The following is a 17,945-nucleotide window of genomic DNA, read 5'->3' as shown; positions in this document are numbered from 1 at the left end:
GCTGTTGAAAATGAAAAGCTCTGCTCCGTAGCGAAAGCGATTATGTTGCTGGTGTTGTTGTTATTGTTGTTGTCGCAATTTCCACAGTTGGCAAAAAGCTTTACATTTCCGCCCACATTTCCGCTCTGGCGTGCATTTTTACGCGCCTCAATTAGAAGCAGCTAAACAAACAGAAAATCAAATTCACGCGAATCAACGGAACAAAGGTTTAAGTGCAGAGAATTTTGTTTACTTAAAAATATTTTTAGAAAACTTTTGAATTATTTTTGCATATATTGAAAAATATGGATAAAATAATATTGCTTACCTTTCGTATACGTAATATTTTGCTGTGTATTGCGAGCTTTACTACGGGAGCAAGTTGTAAAAAAGCTGAAACGTGCGACTTTCGCTCTTTCACAGCAAGCAAAGAGCGCTGCTTAAGCACTGAAGCTCTTATGAATTATTACAACATATTACGTATACGCCTGGTGCTGCGCAAATGGACAGGACTTTGGGCAGAAGCAATGTTTGAACCAATTGTCGATGGAAAGAAACTAAGAAGGTATCAAAATAAAAAAATTGATTTCGGAGCTTATTAAACACTCAGTTATTAAATACTCAGTTAACTTTTCGAGCTAAGAATTAAATCCATTTCAGATTAAATTTTTAATAAATTTTAAGTTTTTCAAAGACACTTGGTAGCATAGAACAGTAAGAGTGCAAACATGTATAAGGTTCCATAATCAAATATTAATTTCAATGCTTAAAAACTCAAAATCTAATCTAAGTCTAACTTCAGAATCAAACAAATTTTTGAATAAAACTTTTATTGTAAGAAAAATTTTCGTTGAAATATATATATAAATTTCCAATTGCCAACTAATTTCTATTGCCTAATACGTGGCCAAAAATATACATATATATTTGATACGTCTAACATTATAGTCACCATTCATAAGCTAACAATAAGCTACTACCGCACAAAGCCGGGTAATATTTGCTTATATTTAAATACACTTCAACATTTATATCCAAATGCTTTAGTCATTTCCGGCAAGAGCTTTTGCTCTCAAACACTTATCTTAAACAGTCTGGCAACGCTGTGATGCGCGCTCTCTTAGGTCAGTGTGAACGCCGCTCTTGCATGCGCCGCTCTCTTCGATTGGCAACTCCACAATAAAGCACAAACACCTGTGAAAGCTGCCAATTCAATTTTAGCGGCAATTCCGAACGAACGTAAATAACAACGAAAAATAATCACAAAATGTTTTAAATAAACAACCGAAGCTGCAATAAGGGAAACGCGTCAAGAATCATGGCCCATAGCCACAGTGGGCATTCAGCGTGTGAAAATTGCGTCAACATAGCGTAAACAACAAATAACGCGCGCTCGCTCTCAGTCGCCCTCGCTCTCTCTCTCTTTCTCTCTCTCTCGCTCTAGCTCTTCTTCTGGGAGCAGCGCTGAGCTGTGGGAGCATAAGAATTTGAAGAGCGGAAATGAGTTGAGCTGGCGATGCTTTTCAGGTTGAATTTTTATTTCTTTCTTTTTTTTTGGGTTTTTTGCAGCTCGCGTTCGGTTTTGGTTTCCTCGTATCAGTTGCGCGGCAATCCAGCCAAAGACTAAACGTGCGAATTATCCTCGTTAGCGTGTGTATTGCCACACATTGGGGCAGACGACGACGGCGATGCTGCTGCTGCTGCTACTGTTGCTGCCACAACGGTCGCGTTGACAGAACAGTACAACAAAAATATAAAATAAAATAAAAAAAAAAAACAAAAAACGAAGAAATTTGAAATTCTAAAGAAAAGCGCTTGGCGAAATGGGCCACGAGTAAAGGTGTGTCGTTTGTGCGCGTGTGTGTCTATGTGTGTGTGTGTCTGTGTCTGTGTGCATATTAATTATTCAAATTAATTGCAAGAAATACGCTACAAGCACAAGTAGCTGCGTACATAATTTATAAACATATTTTTGTTTGAGCGAAATATATTTTGAATTTGTTGTTAGTTTGTTTGCCAAATGAAAATGCATAGAATAACTAAAGTGTAGTTGCTGATATATATAATGTATATATACATCAATTTATAAAAGTTCAGCAATAGATGAACTAACAACAACAGCAAATAATCACAAGATGAGCGCACAGCTTGCGACTTTACGGGCCAACCATGTTTATAGAGCAGGTTTTTTTTCTCCCATTTCATTTTTTTGTTTTTGTTTTCGTTTACTTAGTGGACTAAGCTGCCACATTGAGCTTTACACACTCAAATATATATATATATATACATATGTATATTTTTGTACACCTATGGCCAGGCATATAGCACAAGAATTTACAAGATAAAATATAAATGCATATATATAGATATTAAATAATTGAAACGTATATATTTCAATCAATTTAAAAAAAAATTTATGTATTCACTTATTATTTTTTAATATTTTATCAACTGTTTAATATAAAAAAATTAATATTTTTTTTTTTTTAATATTAAAAATATAATGTTTTACACATTTCTCAATTTTTTTTGCAAAATTTTTAAAAACAATCTTTAATTAATAAAATGTCAAAATATATTTTTAAAAAAGTAAATATATAAGTATATATATTTATTAATATTCTTAATATTTTAAAAACTCTAAGAGTTCTTTGATCAGAAAAGCATTCAAGTTTCATATTAAAAGCACTAAAACATAAATACTAAAATAATATATTATTTATATTTTATTTCAATTTAATATTTAACTAGTTTTTAAATATTTTAACTTAATTAACTCATAAAAATAAGTTATATATTAAAAAAATTAATACCTTCGCCTTTTTTAGTATACACTATTATTTTTTTGAACGACTAAATTTTGTTAATTTTTCTGTCTCAAGCCCTCAAGTGCACATGTTCCCAAGTTGTACTAAGAAGTACATTAAACTTAATCTTTGTTTCAAATTGTTATTTAAATATTTTGTTTATCACTTAATTTTGTTTTCCAACATTTTGTGCCCAGCTGCACTACTATTTTTATGAACAGAGCAGCAAATATAAATAATATGTTTTAAGGAACTCTCACAATATTTAAAATAATAACAAAGACAAGTATATATAATATTTTATAAAATTTAATATCTATTATTCATTTTTAAATTTTTTTATTGTAGATATTTGTTTAAAATTTTAAATTCAATTTTTGCTTTACTTTTCATTTTGAATATTTCTTCTTCTTTTAATATTATTATTAGTACAGCATAAACTTTGCCTTATCTTTGGTTCACATAATTAAGTTTTTTGAATTGAATATCTCTAATTGCCTCGTGTCGGCTGCTCTATTTGCATGTCCATGGGTGTACATATGCAGAGTCTGTGTGTCATTTTATATGCCATTTGTAAATGTTTGTGTGCCACCAAGACCAATCTATATTGAAGTGGAGTGTGGCTGGGAAAGGCAAACAAATAAAGAAAACACGTTCAAGTTATTCCTTGGCCTTGGTATTTATGGCCACTGCGACAGGCCCTGTCCTGTCCTGTCCGCCTGCTGTTCCAGTGCTTCAGCAGAGCCCGCATACTGAATGCGATTTATGAGAGTTGGCCTCACGCCCTTCGTCATTTGGTCGCCACCCACAGTGGAATTTGAACCTGTCGCGACTTGGCAGCATCTCTCACATGTCTCTCTCGGTGGCCCCATTATCACCTTGCTAATTATCTATCGATGATGATGCCATGCGCTGTGCCCTACTCTGGTCTGCTCTAGCCTTATCAGCTGCGTATGCGGGCAACGCTTCCATCTATTTGCATTTCATTTCTATTTCAAATCTAATAATATTTCAACAAATAAACATGTGAGCGTGGCCTCTGAGCTGAAATGAGACAATAACGGGAATATATATACATATAATTATATATATATATATATATATTTATATATATGTGTGTACAGACAATGTAGAAGAACTCTTAATGTCCTTTAGCATTGTCAAGAGCAGAACAAAGACTTGGCAAACAGCAGAGCTTTACGGTCTATAAACGTGACTATTTCGAGCTCTAATTTGCGCTGGGCTTCTAATTGTATAAAGCGAGCATTATACCATTATTGTTTGCCGACTGTCTATACAAAAGAAATAAAAATACAAAGCTAAATCTGCCAAGGGTGATGAATGGCAAAGGCAGCATCAGTTCACTGACGACTAAGCTATACCCTGTAATATATAATTAAGGAAAATGCAAATTTCAAATGGCTGCAAATTTAACAAAATTTATTTATATTTTATTTTGAATAAGTTCTATTAAAATATTGATAAGTGACATATAAACCATATCAAAAATTGACTTGAATATTTTAGATAAAATTTTTAATTAAAAAAATCTAAGATAATTTTTGGCCTTGATAAAAATTATATTTTGGCAAAACTCATTAAAATGAGATTGATATAATTCGATATACCCTGTAGCTAGCTGTCGAACTGTCATTCTTAAACTATAATTGAAATTATTGTTCAAGTTTCTTGCAGTTAAAAGGGCGTGACTATTAGATACTCTATATCTTAGTTAGCTAAAGAACTCTTTAAAAGTATTTCCGTTAACCATGTATATAATATTATAATAAATTATAATATACCCTGTAGTTAGTCATAAAAACAAATACGACTGAGACAATTTATATGACAAATCTAATGCTGCCAATCGATATTTATCGATATTATCAAACTAAGCGGATAAGCTCCGCCTCTAACTTTAACTGTTACTAAACCTACTTTAGCAGTCTCGTTAAGCATACATAAATTGCCTGTTACATACGCCCACACAAAGCCAATATGCCCTGCGCTCGTACCATTTTCGATGAGCACAAAGTAAAAGAAATAAATTGTATATTTCTGTGCATTATTTTTCATTCAACCACTTGAAGCGTTAACAGAAGCCCTCACCTAAATAGAGGCATTTACGAGGCGCAGCCGAGAACATTTCTTTTGCACCTCGCGATGGCAACGCTGGGCGAAAGGAAAGTCAGGTCGAGTGTCGCTATGAAAATCGCTTATCAGCGACCACAGGTAGTTTTTCGCACAGCCTTGACAATGACAGCCAAAGAAAATGGGCGCGCACTACGACTAGCTGAGGGTGGATGGGCGGACGAGAGACAGAGAGAGAGAGAGAGAAAATAAGTGCAAAATCGTTGCGGCTGTGGCAGTGGCAACAATGTTACTTGATTATTTTAAGGCAGCGACAACAGCAGCGGCAGCAGCAACGGCTGTGGCAACGGTCGTTACAACAAACAAACAAAGGAAACAAACAAAGTGGCGAATATTATGGGGCGAAGAGCTATCAACCTTAGCGGGCGCAGGGCGAGGCGGGGCGGCGGGAGATGGGAACGAACTGTCGTGCTGGGTCGAGTGCTTTGGTTCATAGCACACACACACTTGCATACACACATACTGTTAAGCACGCGCTCTTTCTCTCTCTCTCTCTCCCACTCTCTTCAAAGAGCATTCGTAGCGTATGTGTGTGTGTGTTGTGTATGTGTGTGTTTGTGTAGTAAAACGGGTTTTGAGTTGGCTTTTACCACTGCCAACTGCCGCTGCTGTTGCTTTACTGCTGCTGCCGCTGCTGCTGCTGTCGCCTTTGCAGTCAGTTGGCCAAATCAGTTGCTCTTTTGGCTTAGTTAACACAGAACGTGCCGCGGCGACAATGCCAGCGACAACAGCAGCGAATTGCAACGCATAGAACAAACAAACAAACGGGCAAGAGACAGCAGCAACAGCAGCAGCAGCAGCAACAGCAGCATTGTAACGGGTTAGTCACAATGCCAGCAAGTGGCAAGCACTGGGCTGCAACAAAATTTAACTAAATTCAACAAATTAATAAATATTAAAAAGGAATTTATAAAAGAATCGCGTCTGCGGCAGCTGTTGCTCGCTGTTATGTAAAATGTCAAAATTCAAAGCTGCTCAAAGATACAAATAAGATTTAATGCTATGTGCGTGTGTGTGTGTGTGTACGCGCGAGTGACTGTGTGTGTGTGTTAAATGGCAGCATTGACTTGAGGCTGCGTCATTTGCTGCTCAAATTCTGTCAGCCACTTGAAGTGTTTCTAGTCCGCAGCCTCTCCCAGCTTCAATTGAAATACGAAACGCACTTGGCGGCGCTTGGTTCCTACGCGTCTATCCCTCAGCCTTGGCCGCAGCTACAACAACAACAACAACAATAGCAGCAGCAGCAGCAGCAGCACAACAATAACATTTACACTCCATACACCTACTTAAAAAATTTAGAAAGTTGCTTGTCGGCCGACGCGTTCGAGTCTTTTTCTTGGCCTGGCTTTCATTTCGTTAACTTGGGCCTCGTTGTCTTCCACACACACACACACACTTGTGTATATATATATGTACTCGGCATTCTTTAGGTCTTGGACCTGTTTATTAATTGCTTTTAATATCTGGCATTTTCTTGACATGTGAGATACAAATTTATTTTGTTTTCGTTTTGCATAGAAGCGAATCTGTTTTCTTTATAGAATATTCTCTCATGCCTTCATCTTGTAGAGCAATTAGCAACCGGTTCGTGTGTAATAAGCCCAATTACCCATATATATATATCTAACTAAGCGCCTGCAGTCGCAACCTAATCAAATACAAATTTCAAATTCACGCTCACATTATTTATAGCCCCATTGTTTCCCAGATACACGTTCCATGACCTAACTTACTAAAAGTTCGACTTCGCCAGGGGTTTACGAGGAAATTGGCCCAACTATCGAACTGAGAAAAATATTATTGATTGAGAGCACGTGTGCTGAGTGCTCTTCAGAACACCTGAGTATGTAAATTGCGAATCTCTGCATTATTTATCGACTTTAGCTTAAGTTTATATACTTTTGTTATTATTTACTGTTTTTCTAAGAAAATGATGTCAAGGAATGAGCTCCATAGATAAACAGATAGAATATAGAATATAGAATATAGAATATAGAATATAGAATATAGAATATAGAATATAGAATATAGAATATAGAATATAGAATATAGAATATAGAATATAGAATAGAATATAGAATATAGAATAATATAGAATATAATATAGAATATAGAATATAGAATATAGAATATAGAATATAGAATATAGTATAGAATATAGAATATAGAATATAGAATATAGAATATAGAATATAGAATATAGAATATAGAATATAGAATATAGAATATAGAATATAGAATATAGAATATAGAATATAGAATATAGAATATAGAATATAGAATATAGAATATAGAATATAGAATATAGAATATAGAATATAGAATATAGAATATAGAATATAGAATATAGAATATAGAATATAGAATATAGAATATAGAATATAGAATATAGAATATAGAATATAGAATATAGAATATAGAATATAGAATATAGAATATAGAATATAGAATATAGAATATAGAATATAGAATATAGAATATAGAATATAGAATATAGAATATAGAATATAGAATATAGAATATAGAATATAGAATATAGAATATAGAATATAGAATATAGAATATAGAATATAGAATATAGAATATAGAATATAGAATATAGAATATAGAATATAGAATATAGAATATAGAATATAGAATATAGAATATAGAATATAGAATATAGAATATAGAATATAGAATATAGAATATAGAATATAGAATATAGAATATAGAATATAGAATATAGAATATAGAATATAGAATATAGAATAATTAGACTATAGAATATGAATATAGAATATAGAATATAGAATATAGAATATAGAATATAGAATATAGAATATAGAATATAGAATATAGAATATAGAATATAGAATATAGAATATAGAATATAGAATAGAATATAGAATATAGAATATAGAATATAGAATATAGAATATAGACTATAGAATATAGAATATAGAATATAGAATATAGAATATAGAATATAGAATATAGAATATAGAATATAGAATATAGAATAGAATATAGAATATAGAATATAGAATATAGAATATAGAATATAGAATATAGAATATAGAATATAGAATATAGAATATAGAATATAGAATATAGAATATAGAATATAGAATATAGAATATAGAATATAGAATATAAAATATGGAAGATAGACTACACAACTATTTGGGAAATCGAATAAACATCATTAATTGCTTTCCATTTAAATTCTATATCTGCAGTGCGATTTGATTGCATCTGAACCGCATAAATCAAAATCCGTAAACACGCTGGATTGGCTATTAAGTTTTAATTGATTTTTCTTTTTATATCTCATGGCCAGCGATTAAATCAAGTGCATGGCAATAAAAAATAAAGCTAATAATTTGCTAACGGTTTTTTGTTATTTTGGACTTTGTTACAGTTATTTTTCGCAAGCCGTTAATGGCTGTCTAGAATTACGGAAACCCCCGCCAACGCCTGGGCCACAGCCGAATCCAACCGCAGAAACTTGCAATAGAAAAACGTCCAAAAGAACAACAGTAACAACAATAACAACAACAAATAACGGGATTAAGGGAAATACGAAAACGTCCTTCGTCCTTGATGTGCTTTGGGCAGCAACTGCTGCTAAAACGAAACTTTTTATTGAGATAACGCCAATCGCTCGCGCAGCTGGAGCACCCTAAAGACGCAAACCTGGCGCAACGACAGCAACAGCAACAACAACAACATTGCAACAACAACAGCAACAGCGGCAGCAGCACCAACGGCTGCGGCGTCAGCGTCGGCAGCGGCGTTGGCAGCGTGCCGGTCATCATGGAGGGGCCGGAGGTGACATTCCTCTTTCAATTTGGCAGCGTGCGCGACGCAGTTTGTGTGCCGGCAAATGCATTGACGCTGAAAACGCTCAAGGATTTGGCATGCGACTTCATCAACACCAAGGTGAGTTGAGCCTGGGCTGGGATCGACCAAATGGGTCAACATCTGTCGACTAAATTATGCAAAAGCTAAACACACACACACGCCCACACACCACTACACACACATACATGTAACTAGTCAATATTATTGCGCGGAACGCGGCCAAGTCAACAGACTAAGGCACAGTGGGACTATTTGCATGGTTACCTAATGAAAATCTTTATTTGAAATTGCTAGGAAATTAATCTAAAAACTACATTTAGCTATTAAGAATTTGAAAATGATGCACAGGGTGTCACGATAACAAGGTGACTCAACTTTGTGTTGGAAATATTTATATATATATAATTTTTTTTTTATTTTTATTTGAATTTGAGAAATATTATATTATATAAAATATAAATATGCGAATATGTGATTTTTATTTTTTATTTTTTTTTTCATTTTATTTCTTTTATTTATCATATTTATTTTAGTCATATTTTTATTTATTTATTTTAAGTATTTTATTTTTATTTTTATTTTTTTTATTTATTTTATTTATGCTATTTATTTTAATTATTTTATTTTTATTTATTTTTTATTTTAACTATTTAATTATTTTTTATTTATCGTTTTTTATGAAAATAAAAATACTTAAATAAAATTAAGAAAAATATCAATTTTAAGATTAACTCAATATTTAATAATATAGAAAATTGTTTATTTTTGTCTTTTGCTTGAGATTTTATGAACATTTATAATGTTTTTAAAACTCAAAGCTTCCTTTAACAATTCTCTGCACAGTCCGAGTTATACTAATATTGCAGAATTTTCAACTCAGCTTAAATTTCAAGTAAAAAAGAAATTATATTTAATTTTTAGCTATGCCTGCTAAGCTTGACTTTTGCCTACATTTCAAAGGTCATAGGCCCACTGTACAACGCTAGCTCTATTAGACTGGCCTACCGGCCACTATGTCGCTCTATCTCCCCTTCTCTCGGCCCCTCCCCCATTCTCCCTCTCTCTCTCCGACTCTCACTGTATTTGTTGATTTGTGTAGCAGAAGTGTGTACCTAATAAATTTATGTGTGCACTATAATTGCTTAATTTCATTAAGTAAGTCGGAGTCCCATACACATAGTAGTAGACACTTTCCGTTTTGCGCAGTTATCCATGACCAATTCAATTAACCAGGCGGCCAAGCAGCCAGCTGACACTCACTCTTAGCCCGAATCAGTAGCTTTGCTGCCCTGGCACGTCCTGTGGCCTGCTCAGCAGTTGAGCTTTGACAGCTGCTCCCGCCGACACAAGTATCATTTTTCAATGTCCATACTAAATAATGGGCTATGATGAGTCTCTTGTCCAGTTCGCTGTATATTGCCATCGCAAGGATATCTATATCAATCTATATATATCGTAAAATAAGCCTGCAGCACTAAGATACCCTTTGACCTATGACAGCGCATGAAAATCTTAATAGTGAAAAAGTTTTCTTATAAGAAACAGTCTTATTTGAAGGCAATAAAGGTATAAATATAAAAATAATAATACATATATAAATGTAAATTTATTGCTGAATCAGTTTACTTATGGTCACAATTCTAATTGGAACAGTATTATGAGCAGTAAAGAATACGCATTCACTTTACTTATGGGAACTAATCTGATTGGAATATGAAATTAAGAAAAGAAGAATCAATCAGATTGCAGATGGCAACTCATCTGATTGGAATATTATTGACTTGAGTAGAGAAGACTCAAACCCTTTACATATGGATGCTTTTCTAATTGGAATGTTTTTAAAATCAACCAAGACTAACTATATGAGAATTTTATTTCTGAAAATTATTTCTTTATAATAAAAAATATGACAAAAATAATCTTAAAGATGCGCTCATTAACTGAGTAAAAAGCCCACTAAAAAGCCCTCATTAAAACTAATAAGAAAAGAGCTAACTAAATATACAAATTGTGCACTTAATAGGGTATCTCAAACAGAGCACAGTTTGCTAACTGTTTTGATTATGCACAAGTAACTGTATTTGTGTAGACATATATTAATTGATACATACACACATACATATGTGTGCGCACGTTAGAATCTTATCGCACAATCAATTAAGATATGATATGATAACTGATATAGATATATATATGATAAGTGCCATATGCAAAATGAGCGTTAAATTAAGCAAAACATCAAAAATGGACATGCATCTCCTCTCTCTCTCTCTCTCTCTCTCTCTCTGACACGTCTTCTCTTTGTCCATTTACAGATACCAGATAGTGGACTCACATATCTGTCAGAGCGCATTTTACTCTTCATACATGACTATAGCACGCCCAATGTGCTGCACATTATCAATTCCGCAGCGGAAGTTGTGGACGAGACATTGGTGGAAATTGTATTAACAGCCAGCCGTAAGTAGTTTGTGTGTCGCCTTCAATCAATGTAGGATGAGCCGCACACTTTATCCATTTAACGAATGTCATCAGCCATATCCATTCACTCCTCGCCAACAGCCATACTATATCCGACATCGGAAATGCCAACATTGAAGCCGCATAGCCTGAACGTTCATTCCTATAAGGCGCCCACATTCTGTGATTTTTGCGGCGAAATGCTGTTTGGACTGGTGCGTCAAGGACTCAAGTGCGATGGTATGTACACAGACCCACACACAGACACACACAGTCACACACACACACACATACATACAGACGCCCGCTTGTTCAGTCATAAAAACTAACTCAATTTGCGACATACATATATACATATATATATGTGTGTATCATTCACCACAGGCTGTGGTCAGAACTATCACAAGCGCTGTGTGGTGAAAATCCCGAACAATTGTAACCGCTCCAGTGATGCCACCTCGAGACGTTCGTTTACATTGCAGCCGCCCCGCAGCCCATCTGGCAGCTCACAGCAGTCGCTGGTCTCCAACGAGGAGTCGACGGGTCGCCACGATTCCAGCAGCTCATTGGTAAAACGCATGTCGGAGCTTATGAATGACATAATTAAGAATTAAATATGGGCAGCGCAGTAGCAAATGGGCTTAAGTGCGGTTTAAGTTTTTGGGGTTAAGCGGTAACGGGGCTCCCTACGAGTATTTAAAACATTATTTACTTACATTTTTTGCTTTTTAATTTTTATATTATTTTTTTGAATAAACTTTATTTAATTTTGATAAAACTGCTTTAGTTGGCTTTCATTTGAAATTCAGTTAAATACTCGTAGTGGAAATATTAGAGTGGAATTTTAAGGATAGTAAATTGGAGAGTTGTTTAAAGTGTAGAGTTTAATAGTATTATGAGGGGTTGAGCTTATAATGAAACGGCATACTTTAGTGCAGATAGAAAAAGCTGGGGCAATGTGTAGAGTGGAGAGTTTAAAACTGAGTAGATATTAGACTATACTTAAAGAGAAAAAACTTCTATAGAAATTATAAGGCTTAAGGTATACTGTAATTTGGAGAGTTTTGTAGAGTGGAGACTTAAACTCTCCACTCTCCACTCCATTCTAAATAGTTATATTAGACTATACTAAAGTGCAAATTAAAAGGCTTATTTTAGTGGATATGCTGTAATTTGGAGAGTTGTGAATAGTGGAGAGTCGAACATGGAATAGGCAGTTCATTAATATTTACGGCCTAAATAATTGGCATTGCATGTTCACTTAACCAGAAATAGAGTAAGTGGGAGAATTGTGTAGAGTGAAGATTTTAAGTCTCCACTCTACACTCTACTCTGAATAGTTATATTAGACTACACTTCAGGTGTAATAAGCTTCTAGTGCCATCTAAAGTGGGCATACTGCAATTTGGAGAGTTGTGTAGAGTGGAGAGTTGAATACGCATTAGATATATATTCGTATATTCGTATTAAAAATAACTAGAAGGACAATAAACTAGTTTATTTAACTTAGAATAGAGTAAGTTGGAGAGTTGTGTAGAATGGAGAGATATAAAACAGTGAGAGTTGAAGAAACAGTGTGTAGAGTTGTAAGTCGATTAGAGTGAAATAACAGATAAAATTAGCCAACTCAGATCCTCCCACTGCTCATATATATATATATATATATTCAGATATATATATATACATTTAGTTTTTATATGTTTAAGAAGTCTATTCTCATTTAAAATTGAATATTCCTCAAAATAGATAGAAATGCGTAGCAACGTCAAGTTGTAAGGGAATCGCTAAGCCAAGCAGGGTATCTCTTAGTCGAGCACGCCCTCGTCAAATGGATTTTCTAACGCTTTTGTATTTGCCCCTTAGAACATACCCGGATATATGGGCCGTCATCAGCGCACCCACTCGGCGAGCAGTCGGAATGGGCAGATGGTGCTGCGCATACCGCACACCTTTATGGTGCACACCTATGGAATACCCACGGTCTGCCAGCACTGCAAGAAGCTGCTGAAGGGCCTGTTCAAGCAGGGCTTGCAGTGCCGCGACTGCCAGTACAATACTCACAAGAAGTGCATGGATAAGGTGCCGCAGGATTGTACGGGCGAGGCGCAGCTGAGCCAATTGCAGGCGGAGATTGGCGACGGGACGCCGCGCAAGGAGCGCGACAATTTCTTTCGCGAGGAATTCGACGACAGCGATTTCGAGGATGGACCCCAAGCCGAACTTGCCATATACAACAGCAAGGCCATGGGCGGCACGAATCTGGTGGCCGGACGACCAAGGGAGGCGCCCAAGGCGCTCACCAACGCACAGAACTCACCACCGGAGCTAGTCAATGGCGCCATGACGGACAACAGCGGCAGCACTGGGCCCGACGCCAAGTCGACTGACGGCCAATCGGAGCAGTCGCAATCCTCGTCGTCCTCCTCGCCCAGTGCCAATATACCCCTGATGCGAATCGTGCAGTCCGTGAAGCACACAAAGAAGCGGGGCGGCCAGGCCATCAAGGAGGGCTGGCTGGTGCACTACACCTCGCTGGACAAGGCGCTCAAGCGCTACTATTGGCGCATGGATTCGAAGAGCATAACGCTCTTCATATCGGAGCAGGGCAGCAAGTACCACAAGGAGCTGCCGCTGGCCGAGCTGCTCTCCATTGAGACGAAGCCCAATGCCAACTACTGCTTCGAGCTGTGCACGGCCAATCTCAGCTACTATGTGGGCCAGGACCCGCAGCTGGGCGTGGGTGAGCAGCAGGCGGTGCGTCTGCCACCGCCGGACAGTGGCATCGGCACCGACATTGCCAAGAGCTGGGAGACGAGCATACGGCAGGCCTACATGCATGTGACAAACACACGTAAGATTCCCAGCTTGAGGTCTAACCAAATCTTTGCTAATCCATTCGTTCCATACGCGCAGAATGCTGTGAATCGGAGGAGCAGGTACAGGATATGGGTCAGCTGTATCAAATCTTTCCGGACGAAGTGCTCGGCTCCGGACAGTTCGGCGTCGTCTACGGCGGCGTGCACAAGAAGACCAAGCGCGAGGTGGCCATCAAGGTGATCGACAAGCTGCGCTTCCCCACCAAGCAGGAGGCACAGCTGAAGAACGAGGTGGCCATACTGCAGAACATAACCCACTGCGGCGTTGTCAATCTGGAGCGCATGTTCGAGACGCCGGAGCGCATCTTTGTGGTCATGGAGAAGCTCAAGGGCGACATGCTCGAGATGATACTCTCCCATGCACGGGGCCGCCTCAGCGAGCGCGTGACCAAGTTTTTGATCACACAAATCCTGATTGCCCTCAAGTATCTGCACTCGCAGAACATTGTCCACTGCGATCTGAAGCCGGAGAATGTGCTGCTCTCGTCGGATGCTGAATTTCCGCAGGTGAAACTCTGTGATTTTGGCTATGCGCGCATCATTGGCGAGAAATCGTTCCGGCGCTCGGTTGTGGGCACGCCCGCCTACCTGGCGCCGGAGGTGCTGCGCAACAAGGGCTACAATCGCTCCCTGGACATGTGGAGCGTGGGCGTGATCATCTATGTGAGCCTCAGCGGCACCTTTCCCTTCAACGAGGAGGAGGACATCAACGATCAGATACAGAACGCGGCTTTCATGTATCCACCCAATCCCTGGAAGGAGATCTCCTCGAATGGTAAGCCTCAGGCTCAGCCTCAGCCTCAGTACCTATAGATAGTAACACAATCGGAACTTCTCTTAGCCATTGACCTCATCAACAATCTGCTGCAAGTGAAGCAGCGCAAGCGCTACACCTGCGACAAGAGTCTGATGCACTATTGGCTGCAGGACAAGCAGACGTACAGAGACTTGCGCAACCTGGAAACGCAGGTGGGCCTGGGTCGCTATCTCACCCACGAGGCCGACGACATGCGCTGGGACAGCGCTGGCGACATTTGACCTGCCACAACAGCAGCAGCAGCGGCAGCAGCAACAGCAGCGACAGCGGCGACAGCACATGCCGAGCTGTTGGGCAGCCAGAGCGTGCCCTCGAACTGTGCCGGCTGCCATCGGCTGTCCAGCTCGCCCAAAGTGGAGGCCATTGGCGACAAGGCGCTCAAGTGGATGCGCTTTCATCTGTGCAAGCACATCAAATAGCCTTCGCTTCCCACTAGCTTTTTCTAAATACCATTCATTGTTTTTATATACTACACACAAATATTTGCCAGACTGTAAATTAACGTGAAAATATTTTAATTAGCACCTTGTTCAAAGAAAAAAAGAAAATGACAAAAAAACAAGAAATTTTCAATCTTGGCGTTTATCAAAATTTTTAGATATATTGTCTCTCTATGAATTTCGCACAACTTTTCTTACGCTTGATCTTAAAAAGAGCAAGAAAAAAGACACAGAAAACACAAAAAAAAACAAAAAAAAAACACAAAAATTCATTAACAAATTAAATTTCTCACGCTTTTCCAGATGCCGTTTGTAACTGAAATCTCTGTGCTAAATTTTTCCTAAGAATCAAAACTAGTATACTTATACATACATATACATATATAACTGATGGATTACGGTACTTAAAAGAACGCATACTATAGACGAGCAGAAGCTGAACAATTTCTGAACTTAACAAAAAATAAAAATAGAAAAAAATTTAATATTTATTTAAATAATAAAAATTTTGGTTTATCAAAAAAAAAAAAAAAAAAAAGAAAACAATTTAATATTTAAATAAATAATTAAATAAATTAAATAATTTAAATAAATAAAATTTTTATTTATAAAAAAAAAATAGAAAACAATTTAATAGGAATTTAAAGAAATAAAATTTTTCTTTATCAAAAAAGATAGAAAACACTTTAATAATAATATAAATAAATAAAATTTTTATTTCCCACTTTCATCTTCAAATTAAGTTCGGAAATTGTTTAGCCTCTTTTTCGTCTATATTCACATGACCACATAGACCAATCCAAAAAAAATGTATGCAAACGCTCAGCTGTGCTCGTATTTTAGAACCAATTAAAATATAATTACTAAAAAAAAAGAAACCGATAAAGATAAATAATAATAAAAATCAGACAAGTACTGCTTGAAAATGAATGTGTGTTTGAGTGCCCTATATGGAAGCTGGGTAAAGAGGGTATATTGGTTTTATGTGTATAAGAGCTAGAAAGAGACTTGATAACAAGTCTTATTTCTATATATGTAACAGCTAGAAAGAGACTTGACAGCTATAGCCCATCGTCTATACTTATCTGTCCCTTCTATTCCCTTGCCTCTAAGCTCTTTTGCACCTCCATTCGTTTAGCTGTCTTCTATACCTTAAGCACCATAAGCTCTTACTCTTACCTCTCATCTCTTTAATATATGAATATATGCCCTAAAAATAATATTGATATTTTTATACATTTCATATAATTTGTATAATCATTCCCTATTCACACTTAAAGCATTCATGACTTTGATAAATTTGCACAAAGTCAACAATAATCTTTGCATCGGGTACTTTCTAGTCGTGCACTCCCGTCCATAACACTCCAACTTGAAATCTGCTTCAGTGGCATGCAACGGCTGACACCCTTTTGCGAGATTTCTGGCCCAGTTGCAAGAGTTAGCTGCAGCAGTCGCTGCACACTCTTTGGACGAGCAAGATGCAACACTTTGTGGCCAGACTTTGGCTGCTGCTAGCACTGAGCCGCTTCAGCATTACCGAGTGGGTGGAGATTGCACACTCGCAGTCGCAGCCGCTGGCAACTTCCAGTGGCAAGCAGCTGGCAGTTGAGCGAAATGCCAATGGCGAAGGCTTCACCACGCCCAGCGCTGTCTGGCTGGAGTATCAGCGGGAACGCTTCGGCTTGAGCAACGGTCAGAGCAATCCTTTGGTAGTTAGCGATGTGGGCGGCCTGAAGCACAGCGAACAGATTGTGGTGCCAAACAATAGCCAGGTGATTCATGCCAGGACCAAGCTGGTGGTACACAACAGTTCCAGTAGGCCGCCAGTGGATGTGGATCTGGTGGTTACACCCAAAGTGGAAACCACATCGCGTCGCCATTCGTCGCAGGTGGAGAGTGCCGAGGATGTTGATGGCGTTGTGGAGACAGCCACCGAGCAGTCGGACGGCGCAGATGATGGGGAACTGCTTTTGCCCAGTATGCAGGGTTTTCTAAAATTTTTGAAAAAAATGCAAATCGGCTGGATTAAGAAGTCGGCACTCAACATAGAAAATAAAATTAAATTACTGAAGCAGCTACGAGACAATTTCATGAAAGTTATTGGTGCGTACTTGAAATAATAAAAAGTTGTCGCATTAAGTGAATTTTACTTTCCACAGAGCAACAGTTCTCGGTGCTGTGGCAGCCAACGGAGCGGCACAGACGACGACGACGCGGCCTGTTGGATGAATCCAATTTAGAATTTCCACCGGAAGCAGCGCTAATGAGTATTAATTTTTTAACATTTGCAGTATTTTTAATTAAACTAGTGCTGGTGAGTAGATTGAATCGAACTGATAATTTCCATAGATAATAATGTACATTATTCATATTGCAGCAAGTGGTAAAAATAGTCAAAAGCAAACATTACAGCTTTTCAGGCTTTAACATTAATGCAGATGTTGTTCGAAGTCCATAGAATATACATTTTAAAATTGGCGCGCAACATTGTGTATGGCAGCTCTAATGATAACAAACATCTGGCAACCTCTGACAGGCTTAATATAATGGCAGATTTCCATTGCAT

The 17,945-nt window shown here is 37.3% G+C and overlaps 2 protein-coding genes across 3 annotated transcripts; both read left to right on the top strand.

Moving 5' to 3' along the window:
• The first annotated feature begins 1,579 nt into the window (after positions 1-1,579).
• LOC115483339 (serine/threonine-protein kinase D1) lies at positions 1,580-15,455 on the top strand. 2 transcript variants are annotated; one of them, XM_030224819.1, is made up of 9 exons: positions 1,580-1,819; positions 6,646-6,780; positions 8,341-8,861; positions 11,099-11,243; positions 11,346-11,483; positions 11,628-11,812; positions 13,107-14,094; positions 14,157-14,894; positions 14,961-15,455. In XM_030224819.1, the coding sequence occupies exons 3-9, from the start codon at positions 8,736-8,738 to the stop codon at positions 15,155-15,157; spliced, it is 2,517 nt and encodes an 838-aa protein (XP_030080679.1). In that variant the 5' UTR covers positions 1,580-1,819; positions 6,646-6,780; positions 8,341-8,735; the 3' UTR covers positions 15,158-15,455. The 2 variants fall into 2 exon arrangements, with proteins under 2 accessions (XP_030080679.1, XP_030080680.1); XM_030224820.1 differs by lacking the exons at positions 1,580-1,819; positions 6,646-6,780; positions 8,341-8,861; ... (1 more) ...; positions 11,346-11,483; positions 11,628-11,812 and adding an exon at positions 12,929-13,041.
• Positions 15,456-16,643: 1,188 nt separating this feature from the next.
• LOC111605435 lies at positions 16,644-17,837 on the top strand. The gene is made up of 3 exons (XM_023323951.2): positions 16,644-17,482; positions 17,539-17,693; positions 17,757-17,837. The coding sequence occupies exons 1-3, from the start codon at positions 16,858-16,860 to the stop codon at positions 17,835-17,837; spliced, it is 861 nt and encodes a 286-aa protein (XP_023179719.2). The 5' UTR covers positions 16,644-16,857.
• Positions 17,838-17,945: the final 108 nt, after the last annotated feature.

The sequence above is a fragment of the Drosophila hydei genome, unplaced genomic scaffold, assembly GCF_003285905.1.
Source record: "Drosophila hydei strain 15085-1641.00,03,60 unplaced genomic scaffold, DhydRS2 tig00008119-arrow-pilon, whole genome shotgun sequence".
NCBI classification, from domain to species: Eukaryota; Metazoa; Arthropoda; class Insecta; order Diptera; family Drosophilidae; genus Drosophila; species Drosophila hydei.
Note: the sequence above shows the minus strand (reverse complement) of the source record. Positions and strands in the feature narration are given on the sequence as shown.

Coding starts and splice junctions, on each gene's coding strand:
- LOC115483339 (XM_030224819.1), top strand. CDS start 8,736: ATGGAGGGGCCGGAGGTGACATTCCTCTTTCAATTTGGCAGCGTGCGC. Junction 11,244..11,345: donor AATTGTATTAACAGCCAGCC/GTAAGTAGTTTG, acceptor CCTCGCCAACAG/CCATACTATATCCGACATCG. Junction 11,813..13,106: donor ACGATTCCAGCAGCTCATTG/GTAAAACGCATG, acceptor TTTGCCCCTTAG/AACATACCCGGATATATGGG.
- LOC111605435 (XM_023323951.2), top strand. CDS start 16,858: ATGCAACACTTTGTGGCCAGACTTTGGCTGCTGCTAGCACTGAGCCGC. Junction 17,483..17,538: donor CAATTTCATGAAAGTTATTG/GTGCGTACTTGA, acceptor TACTTTCCACAG/AGCAACAGTTCTCGGTGCTG. Junction 17,694..17,756: donor TTTTAATTAAACTAGTGCTG/GTGAGTAGATTG, acceptor TTCATATTGCAG/CAAGTGGTAAAAATAGTCAA.